At 41.4% G+C, this 27,939-nt stretch overlaps 3 protein-coding genes across 3 annotated transcripts; 1 reads left to right on the top strand and 2 right to left on the bottom strand.

Moving 5' to 3' along the window:
* Positions 1-3,035, bottom strand: rfc2 (replication factor C (activator 1) 2). The gene is made up of 6 exons (XM_084553991.1): positions 2,805-3,035; positions 2,154-2,259; positions 1,939-2,040; positions 1,090-1,348; positions 746-1,006; positions 1-577 (listed from the first exon to the last, which is right to left on the bottom strand). The coding sequence occupies exons 1-6, from the start codon at positions 3,007-3,009 to the stop codon at positions 467-469; spliced, it is 1,044 nt and encodes a 347-aa protein (XP_084410117.1). The 5' UTR covers positions 3,010-3,035; the 3' UTR covers positions 1-466.
* Positions 3,036-4,393: 1,358 nt separating this feature from the next.
* On the top strand, positions 4,394-21,096 carry usp11 (ubiquitin specific peptidase 11). Its single transcript, XM_084554123.1, has 21 exons — positions 4,394-4,622; positions 7,721-7,830; positions 7,951-8,081; positions 8,930-9,047; positions 9,170-9,315; positions 9,549-9,610; positions 10,598-10,697; positions 12,258-12,431; positions 13,695-13,853; positions 14,057-14,281; positions 14,450-14,533; positions 14,716-14,810; positions 15,041-15,244; positions 15,334-15,440; positions 15,883-16,389; positions 16,555-16,625; positions 17,058-17,170; positions 17,886-18,035; positions 18,876-18,991; positions 19,080-19,168; positions 19,562-21,096. Exons 1-21 carry the CDS (start codon positions 4,513-4,515, stop codon positions 19,736-19,738), a joined length of 3,048 nt encoding a protein of 1,015 aa, XP_084410249.1. The 5' UTR covers positions 4,394-4,512; the 3' UTR covers positions 19,739-21,096.
* A 129-nt stretch (positions 21,097-21,225) lies between these two features.
* LOC311494866 (ER membrane protein complex subunit 3-like) lies at positions 21,226-27,696 on the bottom strand. The gene is made up of 9 exons (XM_084554124.1): positions 27,393-27,696; positions 26,278-26,476; positions 25,593-25,650; positions 25,307-25,400; positions 24,859-24,963; positions 24,234-24,315; positions 23,842-23,921; positions 23,279-23,361; positions 21,226-22,678 (listed from the first exon to the last, which is right to left on the bottom strand). The coding sequence occupies exons 1-9, from the start codon at positions 27,484-27,486 to the stop codon at positions 22,550-22,552; spliced, it is 924 nt and encodes a 307-aa protein (XP_084410250.1). The 5' UTR covers positions 27,487-27,696; the 3' UTR covers positions 21,226-22,549.
* Positions 27,697-27,939: the final 243 nt, after the last annotated feature.

The following is a 27,939-nucleotide window of genomic DNA, read 5'->3' as shown; positions in this document are numbered from 1 at the left end:
CTGTTACACTGTGCAGGGAAAAAAGGTTTATTGATGAACTTAGTGATTAACTGTTGGATGCTAAATTACTGTTTCTACAGAGTTGAAATTTATTCTGGTGAATCAACATCCTTCAAAGCCTTCAGTCTTTTATTCTGCTGGAAAAGGAAAGACCATTTGAATATGCATCACTGGATAATCAGTAAAACCAACAAACACCAAAACAAGCCAACTATAATAAATGAAAATGTGATTTATTGTAAATAATAGTCTCCAGTTTGTTTGTTTTTTTACATCATTCTGCTTCCACAGAGACACCCATCATGTCTGCTGTAATGTCAGGCTGAATCAGGGGCAACCATGTTTATGATGAGTGAAGTGCTGTTCAGAGTTAGGGATAAAAAAGTATTAACAGTAAACACAGGACAGTCTGGTGCTGAGAAATTTGAGAAATTTAAGGAAGTTGGAGGTAGAGGACGACTGAGATTCAGCTGGCAGCGGGGGGCAGTGTCTTGCTGCAGAGTCGACCCAGCAGACCAGCCATCTGCAGCAGGGAGTTGACGCCTTCAATCACCCGCATGTGAGTGAAGCCGATCTCCTGGTGGAAGAGCAGATACAACAAGACAAGGTAAGATTAAGAGGTTAAATTAATGCTCAACATTTTGACTGTAAAGATATCAAGATGGCTTCACTTCAGATATCCTCCCGTTATCACTGCATATTTAAAACATAAACAACCAGCTGATCCCTGCTCTGTCAGCCTCACCTTGATAAACTCCAGTTTGAGATACTCTGCCATATTGTAGGTCTTGCAGACCCTGAAGATGTTCCCTATGATGTCTTCTGGAGAGTAACCCAGCGCCCACAAATGCTCCACCACCTTGTAGGCCTCGTCGATGTTCCCGTCCACACAGTGTCCCAGCATGCTTTTCACCATCAGAGGGTGGGGCTCGTCACACACTTTAAACACGTTCTCGCTGTTGATGTACCCGAAGCCTGAGTGGGTGGACTGTAGGTTGTTCAGCGCCTGGAAATACAAAGACAGGGAGTTGGCAAATCTACCAATCTGCCTTTGAGACGAGAGCCGCAGTCTAAGGTCCCCCCCGTCACCTGTCTCATGTCTCCCTGGGCGGTGAAGATAATGGCCTCCAGCCCGTCGTCGGACACAGACAGGCTCTCCTTCTCCACCACCTCCTGCAGTCGGGCGAGGATCTGTCCGTCCGTCAGTTTGGAGTAACGCAGCACCGCGCAGCGAGACTGGATCGGCTCGATGATCTTATCCGAGGCGTTACAGGCGAGGGCGAAGCGCGTCGTCTTAGAGTAGATCTCCATGATCCTCCTCAACGCCTGCTGGGCTCCGTCGGTCATGCTGGAAGAACAGAGACATTACAGGTGTAAACTTCCTCTTTCAAGCAGCACTTAGATTGGTATTTATTTTTACTGTGGACATCTGAAGGGTCGTATCTGACCTGTATGAACGGTGTTCTACAAATAACGTTTGAAATGAATGAATGAATGATTGTGACCTGTGACTTGTATCGTGACCAGCTTGGTCAGTGTTCCTCAGCTTCATTTGAAAGACTTTAAAAAGGGTCTGAAAATGACGCACAATTTCACTAGCAGATAAAATGAGTCAAATTAAATTGTCTGTCTGTGTAAAGCTTCTGTCAGCAGTGATAATTACTTTCAGAACAGAGATCTGCTACATATTATGTTTCAATGTGGCCTAAAGTTTGTTTTTATCTTCTTTGAATCAAAGGATACAAAATGTGACATATATTAATCCTTTTCAGGCTTTTTTTGTACAACTGGGCCTCGTAGCTGAGAGGTTGATGCAGGACTGATGGACTAAGGGACAGTACCTTTCTTCGTCTGTATTTCCGCTCCCTTATGAATGTGTTACAGTATCTGGTCATATTCCTCCTCCTCATTATTTTCGTGTGACTCCCGTCGTCTCACCTGTCGGCCTCGTCCAGGATGATGATCTTGTGTCGTCCTTTGGGCAGTGTGACTTTCTGCTGAGCAAACATCTTGATCTTGTTCCTCACCACGTCAATCCCCCTGCAGGCACAACGGTCACCGTCACGGCTCATGTTCCAAACAACGTCAGCTACAGCCCTTGTGTGCTGCGAGGCACGGGCATTGTTGTGAGCAGCCGGGTGTTGGTGCCTCACCTGTCGTTTGAAGCGTTGAGCTCCAGCACGGCTTCTTTCATGGAGGCTCCCAGCAGAGCACGCGCCAAACACAAGATGCTGGTGGTCTTTCCTGTGCCGGGGGGACCTGGATAACAACAGACATGATCCGCAACAATAATGAAGTTAAAATCACACAACAGGCTGCAGAGTTACTGCTTTTATTTTGAAGGAAGCTCAAGTACATCTGATGAACACAAATACAGCTAGTCTTTGCTTAAAGGCAAAATGATCAAATATCATAATAATTCAGTATAATAATGAGTATGTGATGTTGCAGTTTGTATTGATTTAGGTGTATTTAGCCAACCATACACACAGTAAGAACAACTCATTTTACTTTTTTTTTGAGCAGGAAAGACCAAAATACTTAGGACTGTTAGGACTTTGTGGGATTGAATTCAGTGTTTCAATCTGGTATCCAGAAATTATAATGTCTGGAGTATTCTGTGAGGACGTATGTGTAGATGTTTCAAAACTTTCTAACCATTAGATAAACTTGACTAAAAGTCAATTGCTGTATAAAGTGGAACATATGTCTTCATGCAGACGCGGTGTGCTGTCAAACAGCTGTCTGCAGAATATATAAACTCTACATTTCCACTCTCTCCCTCCCTGCCTGTCCACTCCGACCTGCTATGATGATGTTGGGGACGTTTCCTTCTCTGGCGAACACTTCCAGCCGGCTCACGGTGTCCTCGTTCCCCACGATCTCGTTCAGCTTCAGCGGCCGGTATTTCTCCACCCACGGCAGCTCGTAGCTGCTCCCGGAGCTCTTGGACGAGGACTCGCCGGCCTCAGCGGCCGTCTTATTTGCGCTTTCTGCCTCCACGTCCATGCTGTCTGTTGTTCCTGTTGCCTGCCAGCCCGCGAACGGCACTTTCCCTCCTTGACAACCGCAGCCCAGCAAACTGACACCTCATTGGCTGGGCGTTTAATAGCCGAGACGCTGATTGGCTGAGAATAACTCGCGATATTTTGCACCACAACAGCTGAAATAAAAGACGTCACAAACAAAATAACATATGCATTTTCTTTAAGACAAATTAAGGTAATACTTTATGTTGCAGGAATTAGTTTATCAGCTAATGACAGAAAATTACTGACAACAGTTTTTATCATCAAATGATTGTTTTAGTATTTTAAGCAAAATTGCTTTCACATTGCTTTCACATGAGTGACACCTCAAGTACGTTGTATTTATTAAAATTTCTTTGGGTTTCATCTGTTGATCAGACAATAATGTGAATGTTCTCCTTATTTTACAGAGGTTAGTCAGTTATGGAAACACTACTAACACATACACTGTCTTCAAAGTCAAAAGAAAAGGGATGTTATTAAAAACTGTGATTTTATTCTTTAAAAACTGATATAGTCATTCTTGATCAGATCAGATTTGTAATTGTTCTGGAGCTTTTAATTGAATCATAGAATTTTTCTCTGCAGAAGGAATTTCTAGTGTTCATGAAAATGAAAAGGACTTGTATATGCATGTGTATTTTGCACATATATTTAAGTAAACTGAGAGTCTGCCTTAATGCTTTTTTAAATAGTTTTATTTGTACTCAGTGATGTTATATATAGTTTTTATTTCTAATTTAACTAAACATTTTTCAGATTTTAAATACATTTGACTGAAAGTATTAAAACAGCAACACATTTTGTGAAAAATACGCATGGTTAACTAATAGCTGCTTTTTATGGTCATCTGATTAAACTATATTTCAGTTCAATTCCATTCAAGACACACAGTTGTCATATGATAAACTAAAATTACTTTATCATTATTGTTAGTTAAATAAAAACATATAACATATAATGACACTAAACCACAGCATATCTTCGAAGTGGCGCTAATTTGAGGTCCTTTGTATGTTGTGAAAACTAACCTTTAACATCCTATTTTGTTTAAACTCGTTATATTTTATTTGTTGTGAAATATTCAAGGTACTAGCGAATATTAATAAATGTAAAGGAATGAAAACGAGTAAAACGTGTTAAATGAGTAAAAATTCTACTCTTATAAATTTGATAGTTGTAGGTTTATTCATGTTTGTATTATTTTTCTAATTTCCAATGAATACCTAGTGGTTTCTGTTTTACATGTGTGTTGTTTGCTATGTTTTTGACTGAGTGACGCCCCCTGGCGGTGATGAGGTTTTGATCCAGGAAGTCGTCATCGTACGGGTCTGAACCACTTCCTACTTCCGCAAACACAGCTCTGTATGCAGCTTCCCTGTTTATCGGTTGATCAATGCGGCGGTTGACTTCTGCCTTTCGCTTCCTGGCTCTATTTAACATTCTTAACAGTTCCGACATTTATGAGTGATTGATTGGCATCATGACGGCCAACAGCCGCTGTTCCGCCGCAGAGCCTCCGGGTCTGGAGACCCAGCGGCGGGAGATCGAGTCTCTACTGCGGGAGTGTGAGCTCCGCGCTGGAGACAGTTGGTGAGTGTCCGCCCGCCGCTCTGCTCCACATACAGACACAGTGACAGGGCTAACTGCTAGCATCACACGGCTAGCGTTACCTAACGGTGATTAAAAGGTTTAACGGCAGAGTCAAGCGGCTTCGGTGTCGCTGTGAGTTTGTTGGGACAGTTTAATGGCTCGGTGTGACACGTTAGCCGCTGCTGCCGTGTTAATCGATGCTAGTCAGGCAGACGTTGAACTGACCGTTAGCCTCCGCTGCTAACGTTAACGTTAGCCTGTCAACCAGCTGTAATGAGACGTTCACGTTCCCGTCGAAAGCTTCCAGTGTCGAATTTTACCTGAGCTGGTTTTATATTCGACTTGCTCCTCTAACCTCAGCTAATCATCGCTCCACATTTGAGACAATTACAGCCCAATTGTCCGCTTGCTAAAGAGTATTTTCAGTTTCAGTTTGAGAAAGACAACTCTCTTAACTTTTATTTTCGTAAAAATGAAACGATACTCCATTGCGACGAGAATTACTGCTTTCTGGCTAAAACGTACGGTTATCATCTTTAATTGCAGAAAGTATTTTTTCAGTAGAGAGATCACACTTTACAGACCCTACAAGAAGAAGAATAGTCTTTATTGACTGCAGAACACAAAATGTACATATTAACGAGATTTTGTCTTTCCATCTTTACAGCTGCGATAATTAGTTGATCTACAACAGTTTTATCAATAATCACACATTTACATATCAACTCCTCAAGTGTGAGATCATGTCATGGCCCTCTGTTACTGTAAATGTTTTGGTCTGTTTGACCAGAAAATACATCACTGGCGCGAGCATGAACTTTGTGATGTCATGATGCACACATTTTTAAGTTGTTTGTTCTGTTTTGCGGTGTGTGTCTCTGCCTGGATGCTGGCTGCAGCAGCAAGATGATGGAAACATGATCATTCAAAGTCAGCAGTACCGTGACTCTGCAGGTTTCCACTGTCTGGTACCAAGCTTCACATTGTTTTACTTTCTGTTCACTGCCAGCATTTTAATCAGTAACAAATAAGGTCAGGAGTCCGAAACATGTGGGTTGATGATCTCTGCAGGTGTACGGTGTGTTGGTAGGAGGCTCGGAGCGGGTTTTCCTGTCTGTTTGTCTAGTGTCTTTGGTTTGGTGTTTGCGTTATTAGACTAGTGTTCTGCTCCTTCAGGAAACCAGACAATCAGACTGACAGGCAGAGAGATGCTTATTCATTTAAGGAGCTGTTATTTATTTATTTATTTTTTGTATCAGGTTGTAGAAGATAAAATGAAATCAAAGTGCTTTCCTCTGGAACAGCCTTGACAGAATGAGGACAGTCTTGGGATGTTTATAAAGGAGACTGAGAGAAGTCTGATGAAAGAAGGGAAACTCAGACTTGTGTGTCTCTGGTTTTGTTTTGGTCAGAAGAGGAAAAAAAAAAAGGTCCTTCACAGTGATCGTATATAAATATGGATGAACTCTGTGACGTCACCCATGTGTTTCCTGAAGAGTGGTTTTAAAGCACAGAGTGGTGTCTCTTTATTTACTCTTGCTGGTCTGACTGGACTGGTTCCAAAGCCAACACCGTTATCAGGTCATCGTCATAGGGCTGTGACTGGGATTATTGATCTATTAATTTCTCCAATAACTGATGATTTGCTTTGTCTGTTAAATGTGTGTAAATAGTCAGAAAATGTGTGTTCTAATCTAAAACATGCCAAGGTGACTGATAGAACACAAAACACTTGTATTTTCTTGGCATGCATGACAAAGAAAACCTTCAAGAAACAGCAGAAATGGGAAGTTTTTCTGTCAGTCAGCTAATTGTACAGATATTTCTGAAAATTGCAGATTTACTTTAATGGTAATTGGCAAATATTTTGCTGTCTTTATCTTTAAACGATTGATTTTTCAGTTTATGAAAATTGTGAAAATTCTCAACATATAAATTCTTACTTTGTTATGTGTATGAACATAAACAGAAAAATTAGACAGCATTTGCACTTGAGAAAATGTAACGTGAATTGTTGATTTTTAAAAATCTAATCAGTCAAACTAATTGTTAATTAAATGTTACTTAATAGATCCTAGCATGCAAATATACTGAACTAAGTGTTAGCCTGGAAACCAGACAAACTCCCCTACCCACAAACTTTTTTTGGGTTATAGTTGGTCTGAAACTGCACCGATGGAAACTTTTTGGGCGCTGCCAGACAAATCAAATTGATTGGGCAGGTTTTATGCAGTTATATACAGGAGAGTAACAGCTACGTAGTCATCCTCGTTGCAGGCGCCGCAGAGTTGAATTTGTGTACAACAGAATGGCTCTGATTGATTGAAGCACTATCCAGTTGCATGCAGAGGTGTTTTTTTCTCTGTATCAGTTGAAACACGCCCTGAGTCAAGCTAGGCAAGTGTGTTAACTGTTAGTAAAGGTTTGTTATTGTTAGCTTACTCATGTTAGCATTTAACTCAGGATAGAACTGTGTCTGTCTCACAGATTTGAGAAAATGACTCATTAACTGAAAAATAGCCCACAGATTGAATAATTAATACCAAAAAGATCATTAGTTGTAATTCAAATGCAAATGGCAGAGGTAAATGGTCTGGAAAATATACACAACACCGACATGGAGGCGTATTCAAATACTAGGTCTTCATGACACTGATGTATAGATCAGTCATATAAGATTGATCAGAGCCTGTGTTGCTGAATGAATTGTTGCATTAACCACAAAGACCTGAGACTAATAGAGCTACAGGAAGTTGTCTCTTTATGTCGATGACTGGCTGCTGAGTTTCAGATTTATTAATGCATGTGGCCGGATAGTTTCTTGTTTTTGTGTTGTGGTTTCAGCAGTTTTAGTTTCACATCTAGCTTTGATTCACCGTCATTCAAGCAGGTGCCATCAAACATACAGGCACCGTCAATGAAACATGTGTTATCAGTCCAACAGCTACAGTATTTTCAGATTCAGATTTTTTAAGAAATAAATGAATACTTTGATTTATTGGTGGTCAGTTGATGGATTGGTTCAGAAAAGCAGCAAGTAAGCAGTGGGAATCTGTGAGCGTTGTATTAATGTGTCTGTGTGTTTATGTGTGTTGCAGGTATGTGGTGGACCGTCGCTGGTTTGAACAGTGGAAGGAGTTTGTGGAGAACGGAGACCAGAACTCGTCGTCTTTTCCTGGTCAGATCGACAACAGTGAGCTGTTCGAGGGTCAGTTCACTCTTTAAAACTACTGATAAGACAAAAGCTAAATATGAACCTCCTGCAGCTGCTGGTGTAAGATGACACACAAGGCGTCGGTAATCAGTGAAGTGTTTCTCCTGGTTTCAGACCTGGACTCATACCACCTGAAGGAGCGACTGGTGGAGAATGAGGACTTTATGTTGGTGCCGGCCGAGGCCTGGCACAAGCTGCTGGCCTGGTACGGCATGGTGGACGATCAGCCGCCGCTGGAGCGCAAGGTGACATTAATACTCAGATCAGACACACATGATATACTGGACTCACACCCAACACACAGCTGACACACACCCAACGCACACCAAATGCACAACTGACATACTGGACACACACCCAACACACAATTGACACTCTGGACCCACACTAAACACACAAAATGCCACACTGGACCCACACAAATGACACACCGGACCCACACAAATGACACGCTGGACACACACCAAACACAAAAATGGTACCCTGGACACGCACTAAACAGACAACTGACACGCTGGACACACAGCTAACACTCACCAAACACACAATTGACACACTGGACCCACACCAAACACACAAATGGTACACTGGTACACTGGACACACACACCGGACACACTAAACACACACCAAACACACAAATGGCACACTGTACACACATTCAACACGCACTAAATGTACAAATAACACATAAATGACACACCGGACACACACCAAACACACCAGACTCACAACAAACACACAGCTAACACACCGGGCACACAAGTGACACACCAAACACTCTACTGGCGTACTGGACTCACAGCATACTCGCACCAAACACATACAGGACTCGCACCAAGCACACACCAGACACCATTTCCAGAATGAGACTCGTCATGGCCTTGACTTCAACAGTTGTTGTGTGTGTGTGTGTGTTGTGAGGACACAGTCACACCTTTGGCATTTCCCGCTCTTTACGAGATAGATATAAATCATTGAATTTTTACTGTGAAGTCTTGGTTCAAGGTTTAGTCTGCAGGATATGAATGGAAGTCAATGTAAAGATCTTTCAAGTGATGAAAATATGACGCGTGTGTGTGTGTGTGTGCCAGGTGGTGGACCTACCCAGCACTCTGAAGGTGGAGGTGTACCCCGTTGAGATCTTCCTCTGTCTCCATAGCAACATGGAGAACGTCATCACGGCTCAGTTCAGCCGCACCGACAACATACGTGAGTTTGTGTGCAGACATGTCGTCATTTTGTTGGGAGCATTCTTGTCCGACTTGTCATGCGGGCTGCTTCGTGCCATACCACTGGGCTAAACTTGGTCCTGTGTGTGTGTCTGTGTGTAGATTCCATCCAGAGGGCCATGTGCCAGGCCTTCTCTGTGGCCCAGGGCTCAGAGTGCCGTCTGTGGATGAAGAGTTCAGACAGCAGCTGTGAGCGTCTCAGGAACATCCAAATGAGCGTGTTGGATGCCTGTTTGAGCTCAGGGATGGTGAGGACACATCTCACACTCACTCACACGTTTAGCATCACAAGCAATGATGAGGCTGGTTGTGTAGAAAAATTCAGTTCAGGTAGATTCTTTTACACCTGCACGTTCCTGTAACAGAGTAAACGTCTCCTACTTCCTCATAGCACCAACCCTCCTTTAAAATAGCAAACTGTCTGCCACCGAGATAAGCTGGAACACGCCTGTGTGTCTGTGTGTGTGTGTGTGTGTCTCAGACGGTGATTATGGAGATGAGGAATGCCGATGGTACCTGGCCAAGCTCCAGACCTCAAATCATGTAAGAACACACACTGTGTCTATTACCACTCTTTGATTCTTGCTCTGTTTGTTATTTTCTTTCTTTGTTTTTTTTTCCCGTATCACTTGATTTTATTTCCATTCTCTACCTTCTCTGCCAGATTTATTCCTAATCACTCCTTCACGCCTGATGACTCTCCTTGTTCTACGAGTTTCATTGTCTTTACCTGCTTCCAGTTTCGTTTTCTCTGAAATTGGCTCCTCTCTTACTTTTGTTTAATTGCACCACTTCCTGATTTAATAATTGTTGTCCTGCCCTCAGTACTTGTGGTTATGTTAGTCACATCCTGTGAATCCCGTACCTTTTTTATGTCTTCTATATAAAAAGGCCATGACACACCAAGCTGGGTATCCCCATTTGGGCATTTTCTGGTGTCAGACCATCGCCAAGCTTCTGTGACATCTGAGCTCCTCGAATCTGTGGCTGAACGAGCTGGTCAGAGAGAGCATTCTGATTGGCTGTTCAGAGTTTACCACAACATGATCATCTGGAATGAATAAACTGTAGACGAACTGATCGTCATGTGTCAAGAGAAGCCATCTCTTTACGATGGTTTGTAGCTCTTGCTAGGTCCTTAGCCTCCCAGCTAGCTCCTCCAGTTTACCCCTTTTGACTAACAAATACTGACCTCTGCTTCTTGTTGAGTGGAGTACTTCACTGCCGGTAGTTCTTTGATGTCGGTTTGGTGTTTCTGTAACTTTAATGTGAATATCACATAGTCACACTTGCTTACTTGCAGTAATATTTATTTCTGACACTCTTATAGTATTTGATTAAACAAAAATTATAATATAAGTGAAGAAAATTCCCTTTAACATATATTGACAGCCGAATTAAAATGTTTCTGTTGTTCAGAATAGTTTTAAATGGCCTTGATTACCAATATGAAGGTTGATAAACTCCTAAGTTTGTTTCCCCTCTAAATATCTGCAGTCTGATGTGAATCTGCTGCTTTCTGGTTTCTAGGAGGAACTCTGTGGATGAGCAGGACTCGTACAGAGGGCAGCCGGGAGTCTGCGGCCTCACCAACCTGGGCAACACCTGCTTCATGAACTCTGCTTTACAGGTCCGAACACAAACATCACGCACAAACTCAACTTAGTGCCCTAACCATGACCTAAAATGTCCTGATAACTAGTGTGTCTCACCGCGTTGGGGTTCCGTTAAGGATTGTTCCACACAACTAAAACACACACATAGAAACTCAACAATACAATGTTTCTGTCTTTCGAAAGACGTTCCATAAAATTCCCTGTCAGCGTACCCTAATCCTAACCATGACCTGATTTTAACCTTTACATCTCAACCCAGGCACAACACGTTTTAACCCTCAAAAAATGTCAAGCCCAGGAACAATTCAATTTCAATTCAGTTCAGTTCAATTCAATTTTATTTATATAGCGTCAATAACAATACAGATTGTCTCAAGACGCTTTACAAAACCCGGCCTGAAACCCCCAGAGCAAGCCTGAAGGCGACGATGGCAAGGAAAAACTCCCTTTTAACAGGAAGAGACCTTGAGCAGAACCCAAATGATCCCACAATGTTAAGAGTCGCACAAGAATTTTACCCTGACCACTAAATAAAGGCGAGCAAAGGAAAACCTGAACAAAGCCTGAAGTTGGAACAGCTACTGATTCTGTCATACAAACAAGAGAAACATAAACCAGGAAGTTCAATCCAGGTCATAAGTATATTGCCATTTTTTCATCATTGAAATAAAACATAGATGCTACATTAAAGTGCCATGTGTGGCCCATAACTTAACTTTAGATCATTATGAAAGGAACTGTGTAGGAGATAAAGCCAATCTAATACAAACTGCCCAAAGTTCGTAACTCAAACTATGCACAATAGAGGAGTTCTGCTTCACCATATTCATTTATAAGACTTGTCTGTTTTGTGAACACTTAAATGACAAGTGGACATTTACTTTAACGTAGTAATCAAAGACTGATTGTCCAAATACTTTTCTGGACAGTGGAACTTGCTTCTCTTTTGTCAAATGGTCACATTAGTTGAATTACTTTTATGTGTGTGTGTGTGTGTGTGTGTGTGTGCACAGGGTTCTACTTTATTCTCAGTTGGACGTCGGAGATCAAGTTCTTTATAAAATATTCAGAATCATTAAACCCTGTTTAAAAGGCGCAGAGTGTTCTTTTTTTTGCTGACATTACTGCCTCTTTAAAGATCTCTAATGGGATTGTAAAAGCTCTCAGTGTTACAGAGCGTCATGAAACCTGCTCAGTGCAGAATTAGCTCCTGTTTGGTGTCAGTGTGGCTGCTCCGATTTCTACGAAGACTGAAACTCATACATCGTGTGTATTCAGTGAGTTTTCAATATAACTAAATACCGCAACAAACAATGACAGGAAGTAGCTGCAAATAAAAATACTGATATGGACAGTCAGCTTTTGCAGGGCGACAACGAAACGTTCTTTGGTTAATAAAGAGATCATGATATCATCAAATATTCAAAGCAAATAAAGAACATGAACCATGAGGCTGCAGGGCTCCTCTGAAAACCTTCAGGCTTCTTAAATGTGCCGCTGAGTTTAAATTCTGCATGAAAGTTCAGGCTACAGTTTATTTCACTCTGCTTCGTCTCCTCCTGTCCCCTCTGCAGTGTCTGAGTAACACTCCTCCTCTGACGGAGTACTTCCTGCTGAACTCCTACCTGGAGGAGCTGAACTTCACCAACCCTCTGGGGATGAAGGGAGAGATCGCCGAGGCCTACGCCGACATCATCAAGCAGATCTGGTCCGGGAGGCACTACTCTGTGGTGCCGCGAGTCTTCAAGGTACTGAAGTGTCTGATTACGCTCAAATGTCTCAGGTTCCCTTGCAGCCTGAGCTCGTCATAGAAGTGTCGGAAATGAATAATCCTAAATTAGTTTTAATTGTACCTTTCTGAATGTGAGTGCTAGACAGTATTGATGTACTTGTAATGAAGAATTTTAATTCCGTTGAAGTTTAATTTATTCTACAGCCTTAGTTGCTTTTATAAAATATGATTTTACAAACAAAACGTACAAAGTCATTAAAGAATTGATGGGACAGTAAAGTACAGTTGATTAGTCAGTTGACAAAAAAGGAATCTACTAGTTTCAGTTCACGTGTGCGCTCCAGATTTCTTGATTATAGCTTCTCACGTGTGAAATTTTGATATATTGCTGCTCTTTCTTTGAAATATTATATCATTCCAAGCTATTCTTTATCATTTTGATGTTTGACTCCTGGGTTAAACAAACAAGCTTTGTGAAGGCATCACTTAGGGCTCTGTATAACTGTGAGGACATTTCTCAAAATTGTCTGAATTTTTACAAACCAAACAATGAATCTAGAAAAATAACCAGCATGTTAATCCATTAAGGAGTTGATCATTGTTTTCTGTCCTCCTCAAAAGTAGTTGTAAATAAGCTCCACCTCAAAATGTTTCTTACACATTTACTCATCAGTAATAGTGACAATATATCGTCAGTCATTTTGAAGTATCGTTTTGAATGTCTGACTTTATTTGTAATGGGTGGAGAAGATCAGGGATCAGTGAGGCACTTGTCTATCAAATGAAACTAAGAACAGGAACAGAAAAACGAAACTCGGCTCCAAACCACAGAGGAGATGTAACACCACCTCTCGACAGCTGAACTCAGAGAGACTAATAAGTACAGCTTTAAATTAACAAATAAGCAAAAACTCTACTGACACACAATGTTGTCCTTGTTTCACACGTGATGAGGATCCTAAAGTGTAACAGAGACTGGTAAAGGTGCAATGTTTGACACCCGAAGGACACATTGATACTGTCAGGATGTGTCGATCCAGAGAGTCTGAAAAGATAAGATGACATGTACCTTTAGCAATGGAATAAGATACAGGACACAGGAAGGAAGTAATCTGATGTGCTACGAAAATAAAAATACGTCCATATAGTATTTATGTACACCTGCTGAATTCATACATACATCTATATATGGATGACTGAGCATCTCCACAGACTGTAGTGTGAACATGGTTTCCAATGTGGGCTTCAGTCTGTTAATAGCTTCTGTGTTTGTGTGCAGACGAAGGTGGGCCACTTTGCGTCTCAGTTCCTGGGCTACCAGCAGCACGACAGTCAGGAGCTGCTGTCCTTCCTGCTGGACGGGCTGCACGAGGACCTGAACAGAGTCAAAACCAAAGAGTACATCGAACTACGAGACGCCGACGGGCGTCCAGACATGGTGAGCTTCTTGTGACCGCACCTGAACACAAGTTCAGCCTCAGTCAGAGTCCAGTCCAACTTTAACTTTGCAGCTTTGAAATGTTACACTTTTATGTGATTTGGATTGACTTTTAAATATGTTTCTAAATTGTAGATGCTCTGTTTGTTGTTAAAGTTCATATGAATGATTGAACTTAGTTCTCTCTCTTTTCTGTCCACCAGGAAGTGGCGGAGGAGGCGTGGCGTAACCACCGCCGGCGGAACGACTCCGTTATCGTTGACACATTTCATGGCCTCTTCAAGTCAACACTCGTCTGTCCCGAGTGCAACAAGGTCTCCGTGACCTTCGACCCCTTCTGCTACCTGAGCGTCCCGCTTCCCGTCAGCAAGGAGCGCGTCATGGAGGTCTTCTTTGTGTCCCTGGACCCCTACGCCAAACCTGTCCAGGTGACACCACATGTGCAGCAGACGTTAGCTCTCTGCAGTAAAACGGTTCTTTATTAGTGCTGCTCTCGCTCACCCCTTCCAACATGATGGCCGGAAGTGTCAGGGAAATACAGAATATTAGACATCAGTGTTTAATGAATATATAATTAAATGTTTTCTTGTGTGCAGCATCGTGTTATGGTTCCTAAAGCTGGAAAAGTGTCGGACCTCTGCTCTGCTCTGTCAGAGATGACCAGCGTACCGCCCACTCAGGTCAGTGTGTGTGTTTGTGTGATAATATTTGAAAATGATTCGTGTTTTTCTTCCTGCAGGGTGCTTGATCTTCCTGATATAATATTAGCTTGGCCCATAGAGTCAGTATTTAATGGGGAAAACCTCAGGCTGAAAATAAACTTGAATGAAGTGTGAAAGGCTTTACTTTGTGTGTGTTTCAGATGGTGGTTGCTGATGTGTTCAATCATCGTTTCTATAAGATCTACAATACTGATGAGTCTCTGAGCTGCATACTAGACCGAGACGACATCTTTGTGTAAGAACAAACGTCTTCTAATCAGTTTCCCCTTAACCTGTTTTACCTCCAAAGGGTTTTTACAGTGTGGTGATGTTAATGATTCTGAGGCATTTGAACGGTTTGGTTCGGAGCACAATTAAGTTAAATCTGTTAATGGACACTTGTGTTTACATGCAAGCTAAATAAAATGATCTGATGAAATAAAGTAATCTATTTTGATGTAACGGGTCTGTTTAACTTGTGTCCAGGTACGAGCTGAGTGTGCTGGAGGAGCAGCAGGAGGAGCAGGTGCTGCTGGCCCTCTACCTGAGGGAGCGCTCTCACTACAGAGACTACGGCTCGGGCAGCAACTCGTACGGAACGTCGCTGTTTGGACACCCGCTGCTGCTCAACGTGCCCCGCGGTAGCTGCGGCCGGGAGACGCTCTACAACTTGTTCCTGCAGAGACTGGCGTAAGAAACACAGATACAGAAGACGTTTCTGGATCTTCTTTTTTTTTTTTTTCCTGTTGTTCGTCACTGATGTGTCTCTGTGCGTGCAGGCGCTACGTTCGACCTCCGGATCCCTCTGAGGAGTTGGAGGAAGAGGAAGAGGAGGGGGATGAAGAAGAGGAGTTGTACAAGACTCAGACCAACGGCATCAGTGATGGTATTATTTTGTCTTGCAGATATAAGATTAGCTTTAAACTTTGTGTCTTACCAGTAAGTAATGAGCTGTTAAAACTGAACAGTTATAGATTTGTTCTCTCAAGTCACAATACATCTGTCGATTATTGTTCTGATTTTTGGAAAAACTCTTTTCTCACTCATATAGATATCATACTTTATTTTCTCATCATTTCTATTCTCTGGACATTTTTCAGTCTTTGTTGCTTTAGTTCATGTATTGCCATGTTTCTGTACATACAAGCAGGCACATGATCATAAATATCTTTGGGTTTTGGACAGTTTGTTAAACAATTTTTTTGGCATTTTGACTATTTTATTGCTTTTACAGGACAAAGAATTTGCCACTTGATGAAACAGATATTAATTGCAGACTTTCATCTGTTGAACTTTGCAGTCCTGATTGTTTCTGTATCTTTTCTCAGATGAGGAGCAGGATGCGAATCCTGGACCCTCCCAGACGGAACCCAGCTGCAGTGACGCGCCACCAAACAACCAATCAGACGGCACCGCTGAATCGGAACCCCAGCCCGTTGCCAACCACACGCAGCCCTCACTGGACCACGGCGACAGCGAGACCAGCAACGGTTCCCTGACCCAGACCGAACCCGCCTGCAGCGCAGACAACACCCCCACCAACAGCACTGATGGCATGAACCCCTGCGGGGACTCGACGAGCTCCGCGGACACCGTCGCCTGCTCGGACACACCGGCAGAGCAACTGCAGCAGCCCTGCGAGAACACAGAAGAAGAAAATGAAGAGGGCAAGGAGGAGGAGGCGTGTTCTCCCAGCCCACCAGCCAATGAGCATCCGGCTAAGAGGAGGGCGTGTCGAAAGAGGAGGAAGAGTCTCTTCACCATCCAAGCCGTCAACTCCAACGGGACGACCGAGAGAGGGATGGGAGAGGGAGGAAGCGCTGTGTCCTTCAGCTGTAAGTTTGAGCATGTGCAGAGTACCTAAACTTTATGTCTGTATGTGTTCTTCATGTTCAAGATAATGGATGATACAGTAGCATGTCTTAGTATAGCTTGTCAGATTTTGGTATATCTAGTTTTGTATGTTGTTCTGATTTCCTTTTCATTCTCTCCCTCTGCAGCTCAGCCTTATGTGGCCATAGACTGGGACCCTGACATGAAGAAGAGATTCTACAATGAGAACGAGGCAGAGGTCCGTGTCAACATTTATTGATTATACTTGTTTACATCATAGAATGGGATTTAAGTCACTGCACATTGACTGATCTTAATTACGTTCACAGTGTAATAATAGGCCTGTTAGTGTCCGAGGGCAAATGAACAAAACTAAAGGTCGCACGCATTTTGAGGCATGTGAACATTTGTTGGTCAATATTTCTTTGAGATCCAATTACAGTGTGCAGGCTAAAATAGAGAAAAGAGACGGGACAGGTTGCAGAATAGTGGGTCTGAAAGGCACAGCGATGGAGATGTTTAAAGACCAGGATCTGATTGGCTCAGAGAATGTGGGAGGAAAGATTTTGATGTGGTCATAAAATGCTCTTACACAATCTTTATTTACCACTCTGAATATTTGTAAAGAATAAGAAAATATGTGCTTAACTTTATGTTTCTCCTTGTGTAGAAGTACGTGAAACATGCCAGCATGGAGGTTCCTCAGCAGCAGACGACAGTTCAGCTGCAGGAGTGTATCGAGCTGTTCACCACTGTGGAAACGCTGGAGGAGGAGAACCCATGGTAACGCACGCACGGCTCAAACTCAGGACTACAGGAAACCAGATTTTAGATAGTGTAGAGGAAAATAATAATTGGATAAATCCTAGTTTGGTGAGACAACAGAGGAGAGCCACATATAAAACACTGATTCATTCAGAGAGCTGTATTTGACACCAGGAGACAAATGACTACTGCTGGCTGCTATCCAATGCATTAGTTAAACCATGTATGCTCCGAGTGGGTGTTAACAATAAGATTAATTATAAAATAATACAGCTGCATTTCCAGTAACTCAAATCATATTGAACCTAATCTAGTAAATAACATCTTTTCTAATTAGTTCTACACTGAATTAATCAAATTTCTCTAAGAAGCATGCAAAAAACAAAGCTGAAGCTAAGGCAAATAGACTTCTTAGAGTTTTTTTAAAGATGCATCACCACACATCCAAGTTATTTTTATTAGGAACATCTCTAAGTGGTACACACCTGAAACTTCAATGACTAGAGGATTACTACCAAGTTATTAACAGACTGTAGTCATGCATGTTTCAAGTGTAACTCCCACAGATATACTCAATAAAAACCTCCCCACCAGTCATTTAAAACCAAAGAAGCTACTTGGATGAGTGGAGTCTTAAATGTTGACACCTCGTGAATTGTTTTTGAAGCCCTGGTTTCAGAAAGTGCTATATAAATAAAGGTTTACCTTCTCCCTGCTGATGATGTGTTTGCAGGTACTGTCCGGTGTGTAAGAAGCACCAGCTGGCCACCAAGAAGCTGGACCTCTGGTCTCTGCCAGAGGTTCTCATCATTCACCTGAAGAGGTTCTCCTACACCAAGTTCAGCAGGGAGAAGCTCGACAGCATCGTGGACTTCCCCCTCAGGTACAATCAGACGCGCACACATGTACACACACACACACAGTAGATCAGAATCAGAATACTTTATTAATCCTTTAAAGAAACAGTTTTGTTGCTGTTGCTTCCATGAGGTGACAGTCAAATACAGATAGAATGAAAAATATATAAAAAAATAAGCTGTAAGATGCATACAAACCAAATATTGCACAAGTATTCACAATTTGACAGAGGTAAAATGGTTACAAATAATTTATAACAAAGTCTAAAGTGTTAAGAGTGCCCAACACTCAGCAGGAGGAGTTATAACGTTTGATGGCCACAAGCAGGAACCCTGACCTCCTGTGGCGTTCTGTGGTGCATTTGGGTAGAATGAGTCTGTTACTAAAGGTGCTCCTTAGACTGGTCAGTGTGTTGTGGAGTGGGTGGGATGAGTTGTCCAGGATGGTCTTCACTCTAGTCAACATCCTCCTCTGTAACACTGTGTTCAAAGAGTCCAGCTCCACCCCTACAGCATCACTGGCCTTGCAGATCAGTTTGTTGAGTCGATTAGCATCTGCCACTCTCAGCCTGCTGCCCCACGGGAACACACCGGCCAACACACACTCAAAACATCTGGCAGATGTTGAAGGACCTCCTCAAAAAGTAGAGTCGACGCTGGCCCTTCTTGTAGAGTGCCTCAGTGTTCTTGGACCAGTCCAGTTTATTTTCAGTGTGCATTCCCAGATACTTGTAGTGATCCACACGGGCCCCCTGGATGGTAACAGGGGTCACAGGAGCCTTTTTCCTCCTCAAGTCCACCACCAGCTTCATTGTAACATTCAGACTAGGTCCAGACACGGAACTGTTTTTGTTGTGCTGTTGCAGAGACCTGGACTTCTCCGACTCCCTCCTGAGGAAGAAAATGTCCAGTGAGGAGCCTCCGAGCCGCTACGACCTCATCGCCGTGTCCAATCACTACGGGGGACTCAGAGACGGACACTGTGAGGCCCCTTAAAGTAACACCGAGGCTGTTTCAGACTTTTGTTTGTCACAAGACTCTTTCTGACCGTCACGTTCTTGTTCCTGCAGACACCAGCTACGCCATCAACAAGGATAACGGTCAGTGGTATTACTTCGATGACAGCAAGGTGACCTACGCCAGAGAGGATCAGATCATGGTCAGTATCTCACACACACGGGTGGAGCAATCAATACCACACTGGCCCAAATAATGGCACTTCTTCTGGGAATCAGGTTTAAATGATTGAATTGTTGAATTCATTTGCAAACACAAATGCAAAAAAATGTTTCTGGTGATCCGTTTTTCTTTTAGTCTATAAAATGTGAAACAATTAGTCTCATTTTAATCAACCAACAGCCCCAAAATATTTATTTTACGCTTACATAAAGAAAATGGGCTACAATCAGAATGACTTTGTTACGTGATTGATTGGTATGTAAATGATTTACCACCAGAATATATTATTTTGCATCGATTTAAAATAAAAAAAAAAACTCGTGGCCTTCTGGAAGATGAATTAAACTGAAATAATTTGTCTCGTCTCCTGCAGACCAACGCTGCCTACGTCTTGTTCTACCACCGACAAGACAAACTCAGAAAACCCACTCTGCCCCCGCCCAGCACAAGCCCCGCCTCTTCCACCCAGTCCGCCAACGACATCACTTCCTGCAAAGATGAGGACGCAGCGTCGGGTGCTTCCTCCTGCGTCACCATGGAGACGGACTAAACGAACGCTCACTATCAAATTTAATTGATTTTGTTCCTTCATCAGAACAGCAGGTGTTCTTTTCTCTTTTTATGTAATTTTAAGTTTGGAGCTTTTACTTTCCGACGACACTTGAACTTCATTTTAATTTCTCTTTTTTTTTTTTCTCCCAGTTTCTAAAAACAACAAAAAACACATCTGCGCCTCAGATCTCCTCTTTACGTTGTTTCCGTTTTCAATCAGTTTTCTCTGTTCGGTAAATAACGTCATACTCAGGTAGTTTGATGCACAAAGATGGAGGTGGATATTGGTTTTAGTCCGTTGGTCCTTACACGTCAAAATGTAGTCAACATTAACAAGTTAACCTGCTGCCATAATAGAGACCTCCACAGAGTTAATTTCAAAAATGTATTCTGCCTTAATCACTTAGATTAGCCTTCAAATTCAGAGTTAAATCATAGGATTATTGCAAATAAATTTACACAAAAAAATTCTTAAAAATAAATTAAGCATGGTGCTCAGTCTGCTGAATCTTTTCCTCAATTTTCATTTTTATGTACAGTTATTTAAAAATAAAATAAAAGTGAAAACTAAATTTAATTTAAAAACCTTTTCACAATTACTTTTAAATGCAATTCTACCGTAAAATCAAACGATTAATCCATCTAAAGATCTACATTTGATCGCCAACCTAGATAGGTTATTTAGGTTTATTTCAAAATTCATCCATCCAGAAATAGATGTTTTGTTTGATTATATTCTGATGAATGTTGGGAACCAATTCAAGGACAATTTAGATTCTTTATTATTATTATTGTTTTTAATTAATTTCACCAGAAATAAAAACTGTTAAAATAAATAGTAGTTTTGCTTTATAGCTGTTTAAGTATGGACTTGCCTGCAAACAAAAGCGTGGAGCAGCGTAAAAGGAATCTGGCTAGTCAGAGGAGGATCCAGTTAAATACTGATCAAAGCTGTCAGGGATGAGAAACTGATCATTCTGTATATTTAGGTTGTTTTCTTCTGGTATTTATTTTTGAATGATTCTGATGATCGACAGGTGCAGGACATTGAGATACTTATTTTTCATATTTATAGATTAAACGTGTATACAGGCGGAAGAGTTGATTGACAGGGAAGAGAGGCGGGCGTTTTCTCTGCGTGGTCAGGACGAACTCTCAGATTTTAAAACCAGCTCTGTGTACAGTATTTTTGTATTGTAAGTATTGTATTATTAATATTATCATTCCTGGGTGGAGCAGGAGGGACGCTTGGGGTGATTTCTTTCTTTGGTCTTCCCTATCAAATATCAGATGAAAATATTTTATTGTACTTTCAATCTTTTGATATGAATAAAAGGGCAATTATTATCACAGTGAGAGTTTTTCTACTCCGGCTTTGGATTTTCCATCATGTCCTGATGTACTGTAAACTTATTTATTTCATTTGTTTGACTTAACTTTAATTAACAGACCTATTGATAACAAATAGCTCCTCAACACGAGCAACAATGTTGACATGAAGATTTAATCAGTGTAGTGAACTTTTACTTCAGCTGAAGTTCTTCCACCGCGTGAGCTCATACAAGGAAGTGCAAATAAAGCCACACAGGCTCCCTCCACCATGCAAACAGCCAGCTTACCAGGGTTCATGGAGAGCAGATTGCAAAGCTGAACGCTGAAAGTGCAGTTCAATATACAGACCAGAGAAATGGGGTTAGTTGTGATGGCACATTTATTAAACACTCTCTTCAAGTTGCCGTACAGCCTCAGCTGGTAAGCACAGTGTAGAAAAGTCCATGCACAAAGTCCTACAGGAAGAAAACATGAACGCCTGCGGTCATTTAAAGCTCCTTTGTCCGTTCTGTCCTTCTAAACGTCCCAGTCGTCTTTAAACGCTGCGCCAGAGAGGACTCGTCTGCTGCGGCACCACGACCTTGGTGCTCCATCTGCTGGTTTCCTGAATCAACCCGGGGTTCTGGATCATCTGTGAAACGCTCTAGAACTCTCCGCAAGGGAGACAATTAAAAAGCCCCCAGCTGTGTCTTAAATCATCTTGGTTCATTATCATGAACATTTTTCAGCTAGCTTCCGTAAAATGCGGCACACTGCATTGTGGGAACATTAGCCAGAAGCAGTGTACATGCTGTGTATGCTACTTTGCTAATCCTTTGTTGAAATGTTGAGGCACTACGAGGTAAAATGTAGAGCTCTGCATGGTGAAGGAGGAGTGATTTCAGACACTGATCTGGTTTTCTTATCTTTGGTTTAGACCCTTCAGAACAAAGGACTCACAAAAAGAACATATTTGAAAGTACGCTTAAAAAAAATCTTTTTCCAATGGAGACAGATGGAAAAGCTCCATTAAGACACAGAAAGCAGATCTGTTTAAGACAGACCATTTGTCTAAATCATAAATAATTCGTTAATCATAAATAATCATTGAGCTGGAGCCATGTCTTCAACAGTTCAAAAGGACGCTATATAAATAAAATTTAATTGAATTAAAATTTTAATTGAAAAGATTTTAAGAAGAAACGTAGAGGGCCATACATTTGTTTTTTTTTTATTGCGTACATTTCTTCTGTTTAAGAAACTTCTCACTTTAAATTTGGAAGCTCCTGAAAAGGCAGGGAGTGAATGAATTGTCTGAGTTAGTGAACAGACACAGTTCAACATGTGTCACTCTAGAATTTGTGCAGACTGTGTATTCTAGAACCCTCAGAACTGTCACAGAACCTACATGTCCTGTGTTTTAGGGGCTTCAGAGCTGCATCTAGAAGAGTTCTAGAAGCTTTCCCAGCCGCTCCAGAGCCCTCGAGTCCTTGTTGTTCTAGAACATGGTGGACTTAATGTCCTGGCTGAAGAAGGTTCCAAAGTTTAGGTCTCTGGACATCAGCTCCTCCTCCACGTTCTCCAGTGCCCACTTGTGTTCTACAATCTCCAGCGCCTCCCACTCACTCTGAAACAAACAAACAAACGGGGGAGATGTGAGTCACAGCAATATAACAAGCAGCTGATTGGCCGTTCAATAAAAATTTGTGCTGCGTAGCTAAAAACTGTTCAACGTGAAGTGGGAGGGCGAACACCAAGTTGGACTCATCTCAACTAATCCTTGAGCCCTGATAAAGTATGTTGACATATGATGCAAGCACATAGTTACCCACACATTTACTACAATGAAACCCCCTCTGTGACTTTGGTTCCTACCACTGCACCTGACAAACTAGAAGAGCAGCTCATCACACCTTGTGCTGTTCTTCATGTTTTTTTTTAGTTGTTCCAAAAGCGTTTTTGTGCGTGTGCCTGTGTCAGGCTGCATCCTGCTGGGGATGATCCAAACGTTTCCCAGTAGAACATTGAATTGTCACAAGATCATCAATGTTATTTACTTCTCCTGTCAGTGGTTTTAATGTTGTGGTTGATTAGTGAATACCGTGTCACTGATCAGAGCTATGTCAGAGCTTAAGTTCACTATGTGGGTTAGCTAGCTATTGAGACAGGGATCAAGAGGAATGGAACCATAAATGAACTTTGGAAACACATAGACATTTTGTCTCACCTTAAAGGCCTTGTTGGGGTCAGGAGGCATTGTCATGGCAGCACCGGTCATCTGGTCCTGCATGATCCGTGACTGGTCAGCAGCTGTGAGTCAAGGCATTTCAATCCATTAAACGAAACATACAGCAGCTTATGACTTTAAGCAGAATTCTTGTTGATTTCACATTTACACAGCAAATTAAACATTTGTCAGTCTGACTGAGAGTAAACTCAGATCAGACTCCGAGTGCTGGTCGGGGACACAAGACATATTTTAATGCCAGGTATTAACACAGATAAGGCTTTATCAGACTGTTGGCAACCTGTCAAGTTCACAAAGGTATAAAACAGTCGGTTTTCAGAGTCCATAATTTAAAGAAAACCTAAATGAACCTCATTCATAAACGCGTTTTTATTTGGAGTCAAAAACCAAACAAGAATCTGATTCAGATTCTCATTATCTTTTACTATGAACTACACATAAATAACAAACAGTTCATGAATGAGGCTCATTAACGTTCCATTATCTGGGTTTTATGTCACATAACGTGAAGGACTGTTTTATATGTTCAGACGGAGACTCACCGTTGTCCTGTCCCAGTATGAGGCTGTACATGCTCCTCAGTCCAAACACATTCAGGAAGTACCAGGACGCAGAACTCACCCTGCACAAGTTAAGACATGACGTTAACTAAACAGCATGCTGTTTGAATGACACTTTAAGTCACAATGTTGCAGACTCAAATTATTTTGTATTACATTATATAAATATATAATAAACTATGCCTTTGTGGATATCAAATTTGGGGTCTGGAAAAATGATGTAAAAATACAACCCCTGTTAAATTTAAAAATATGATTTGCTCATGACAAATTATTTTGAGTAAATGATCCAAAACTAACAGTTTAGTTTGTTGGTGTTGGATTCATGGTCAGATCAGGAGTTCTGATGAAAACTATTTTTTATTGTTTATTACCAGGAAGCATCCAGTGACAGCAGGTCTATGCCTCTCTGTAACATCGGCTTGAACCTCAGAGTCAGGGGGAACGGCACCTTAGCTGGAAGACAACAACAAAAACAGAGTTAATAAACAAAGAACACCGTAAAAACTGCAGTGGCCTGTTTTTGAGACTAAATAAAACAGTGACAGTGAATTTAAATTATTGTTATTGTGACCTACATTTATAAATTGTTGCCCAAACATATGAGACAGTACTTAAGTCACAATAAAAAACATTTTCTGTCTGCAGTACTGTGCAATCACCAAAGTTCACCGAAATGACATGAAGGAATTAATCCTAGAATTGGTTTCGGGTCAATCGAGGCATATTTTACCAGTCCTTCTCACAGCAGACGTTTCAGTGTTTGGTTGCCCGTTTTACTTCTAAACATTTTAGGACACAGTTTAAGGTTATACTGCCTCTATTAATGTGAATGCTAGTCTTTCATAGAAGTAAAATGTGAACCTGTGGCTACTTCCTGGAGGAAGAATGTACAAGAGCCCACTCAAAGGACGTTTTCATTATTTGGAGAGCGGCTGCCACCCAAACAGTTGCTCCGTGTGTGCGATGGTGTGAATGACTGACAGCTGAAGAGCTCACTTATAACAAATCCAGAGAAAGCCCAGTTGATCCATCCACCAATCACAATCATGGGCAGGACGTTGGTCAGGTTTCCCTTCATCATGTCTGTCAACATGCTGCTGTCTGAAACACACAAAGTTAATGTTTAAATAACTGTGGGATGCACTGATACAGAAGTAACTGGTGTTGCAAGTGGTCAAACTACACGAGTCGTTCTACAAGACAAATATGGAGGATAGACCCATCATGATTTATACAGCACAAATTTCCACTTTGGGATTACTTAAATTCTGAACATTTATATGACAAGCAGTAAACCTGGAGCTGTTATCCCCGTTTCCTTAAAGTAAATCTGATTCTTGATTAATCCTGAAACAGGCCCTTAAAGATCAGTTTCAAACTGAGGACTGACAACCTCAGATATCCTCAAACTGAAACTAGTCCTCACAAAGACAGACGTACGCACCTGTCATTGGATTCTTAGGGACGACCTTCCTCTTGACCTTCTTGAAGAAGCCAGTCTCTGCGTTGTTGAAGTAATGTTTCCTCATGGCGAAAGACTAAAAAAGAGAAAACAATAATCTCAAAACTTCTAGAGACAAGCTGGTGACATGATCACATGTAAAGCATTAAAACTTTAACATCGGTATATGTGGTTAGTTCACTGCCTGTAATAACAGCTGTATAACATGCCTATACTGACAATTTGTAACTCATAAAGCATAAACTATGACACAAACGTGTGAGTTTACCTGACGGGGGATGTACTTCCCATTCTCTCTGAGGATGCGGCTGCGCAGGAGCACCTGACTGAAATAAACCAACACAACTTCAAGTGAATAATCTTTCGCAGCACTCGCTTTGCATCGGATTCATACATTCACTGTTATTTAAGTTGCATTTGGGTCTCTTGTAAAATGCAAGATGTCAAAGACACACATGCTAACAGTACTAGCAGTTGGTCATCAAGAACATTAACAAAAACCTGTTCTTCCTCATACTTGTTTGTTCAACAAGGTGTGACAAAATCTAATCAGATCAACTACTCCATATGTGGGAAACTTAGTCAAACTATGAGGTTCTGTGTTCCTGACTTATCCTGTTCACAAAAATACAATTTCTTCTTTCTGCTTAAGCCAAATTCCTTGTTTGTCTCTGTGTGTGGTACTATTTTTCTTGTTCACAGGAAGCCATGATGACTTAATGTCATGCCTAAAATGTAATCCAGGACATTACACAGCCTCATGTCTCCGTTGCCAGTTGTTTCAAATGTTTATCCAATCTATACCACCTGTACAGACCAATACTGTTTTTTTATTTGGATCTTGTTTTCAAAATGCCCTTCACAAATAAACCATAAAATCAGCCGTTAAACAAACAACACAGAATGAAACTTAGTCTTTAATTGATGATGGTTTTTTTTCTGCTATGTCTGACCTGTCAGAAACCTGCTCAAGGTCAATCTTCTTGTCACTGTGGAGCAGCTGGGTGACGTAGTGACGGATAATCCCAACAAAGAAGGTGATAAAGACGATGGGCAGGACCACCCACATCCGAATACTGGAGTCCAGTAGGAGCTCTGGGCCGGCCATCGCTCTCCGTTCAACCCGTGGACAGAGACACAGACAGAAAGACTCTGAGGAAGAGGAAGAGAATTCAACAGCTTATACCCTTTGACAAAGCTAAAATGCCCTGTGAGAAGGAATCGACGGAACAAAGTGACAACAACAGTGATTAAAACGGTTTGTTTTTTTACCCGTGGTTAAATGTTATGATTTCAGTTAGTCAGTGACTGAAATGATCAAAGTTGAAGACAAAGGCTACCAGAATATTCCATTAAAAACTCTTTTTTTTTTTCATTACAAATTAATAGGTTGAAAAGAAAACGAACACATTTAAATAAACTCCAAACCAGAAACACATGAACTACAATATGAAGGCTGATCTTGGTTTCAGCTTTTTGCAAATGATCTTATGGTCAAATTACTAAACGATTAAATGATGTCAGTCTGAAATGATTATTTCAAAACTTATTACACGCTGCTTGCTTTTTCATTCACCTACAACATTTTAAACGGATCGTTGCTGCCTGAAAGGACCATCAATATTAAACGCACACACGTTGATCTGTAAACTGTGCACTATGTCAACACTGACTAAGTGACACATTAACTTCTTGAATTTAAAACAATGTGTAGGCCTGAAAAGCTGTAAACGTAAACTAAAACATAACAATCAGACACAGCGGTAACTCCCGCTGTTCCCTAACAACGCTGACAACTAACCGTACGCTAACCAACTCCTGACCCCTGACCTTGCCAGGCTTCATTCATTTACAGCCAGCGAAAGTTAGCATTAGCCGCAGTTTTGCTAAATATAGAGTTAGCGAAGGAGGCTAGCCGGCTAGTTAGCCTGGATACATTTTAACCTTTAAATTATTGCCTCTACAAACTGTCTGTTTCAGCGACACTGCGAATTGTTCTTAAAACATCAATGCTAGACTAACTACCAAGAATAGTCAGAATTCCACGCTGGGTATGAAGGAAACTTACCACATTTATGAACTTTGTGAACTAGCGACGCGACAAACACGTTTGGCAGTTTTAAACGGAAGACGAAGCACTTCCGGCTAAACAGGAAACACATATCAAGTGATATAGGTAACTGAGAAAAATAGACGAAAACACGGTCTTTATGTAACAGTTTTTATGCCGGTAAGTGTGTCGCATTGCCACGAAAAACATAAAAAAAAAAATACATAAATAAAATCTAACACTATTTCTATTTCAGGTTAGATTCAGTTGTCAGCCAGTCTTTTTCATTAGGCCTAGGCATATTAACTAAAGTGCATATTTGACGTACTGACCCATAGATTCAGCAATGCTTTCAGTATGATTATTATTGTTATTTGTGGAGTTTCCTACCCTTTATCATTGATTCCTGTCATGCCATGTAGCTTTCAGCAGTTTTGACAGTAAGTGTCATTGGATTTTGTTTTTTATCTGCCATGGTTTTGGACACGTAGTCTTTTTTTGTAATTTTTGTAATCCAGGCATGACTAGTATTTTCCGCCTGCTTCCAGTCTTTGTCCTAAACTAA

The sequence above is a fragment of the Chelon labrosus genome (genome assembly GCF_963514085.1).
Source record: "Chelon labrosus genome assembly, chromosome: 10".
Classification (NCBI taxonomy): Eukaryota; Metazoa; Chordata; class Actinopteri; order Mugiliformes; family Mugilidae; genus Chelon; species Chelon labrosus.
The sequence above is the reverse complement of the archived record's forward strand: the minus strand, read 5'-3'. Positions and strand labels throughout refer to the sequence as shown.

What these genes read in the sequence shown, in the direction of transcription:
- rfc2 (XM_084553991.1), bottom strand. Translation starts at nt 3,009, where the DNA reads ATGGACGTGGAGGCAGAAAGCGCAAATAAGACGGCCGCTGAGGCCGGC. An exon ending in CCCCAACATCATCATAGCAG is followed by an intron (nt 2,260 to 2,804) that starts GTCGGAGTGGAC and finishes GTTGTTATCCAG; the next exon opens with GTCCCCCCGGCACAGGAAAG. An exon ending in CCCAGGGAGACATGAGACAG is followed by an intron (nt 1,007 to 1,089) that starts GTGACGGGGGGG and finishes TTGTATTTCCAG; the next exon opens with GCGCTGAACAACCTACAGTC.
- usp11 (XM_084554123.1), top strand. Translation starts at nt 4,513, where the DNA reads ATGACGGCCAACAGCCGCTGTTCCGCCGCAGAGCCTCCGGGTCTGGAG. An exon ending in AAGCGCTGTGTCCTTCAGCT is followed by an intron (nt 16,390 to 16,554) that starts GTAAGTTTGAGC and finishes CTCCCTCTGCAG; the next exon opens with CTCAGCCTTATGTGGCCATA. An exon ending in CCAGAGAGGATCAGATCATG is followed by an intron (nt 19,169 to 19,561) that starts GTCAGTATCTCA and finishes CGTCTCCTGCAG; the next exon opens with ACCAACGCTGCCTACGTCTT.
- LOC311494866 (XM_084554124.1), bottom strand. Translation starts at nt 27,486, where the DNA reads ATGTGTTTCCTGTTTAGCCGGAAGTGCTTCGTCTTCCGTTTAAAACTG. An exon ending in TCACAAAGTTCATAAATGTG is followed by an intron (nt 26,477 to 27,392) that starts GTAAGTTTCCTT and finishes CCTCTTCCTCAG; the next exon opens with AGTCTTTCTGTCTGTGTCTC. An exon ending in CTTGAGCAGGTTTCTGACAG is followed by an intron (nt 25,651 to 26,277) that starts GTCAGACATAGC and finishes GGTTTATTTCAG; the next exon opens with TCAGGTGCTCCTGCGCAGCC.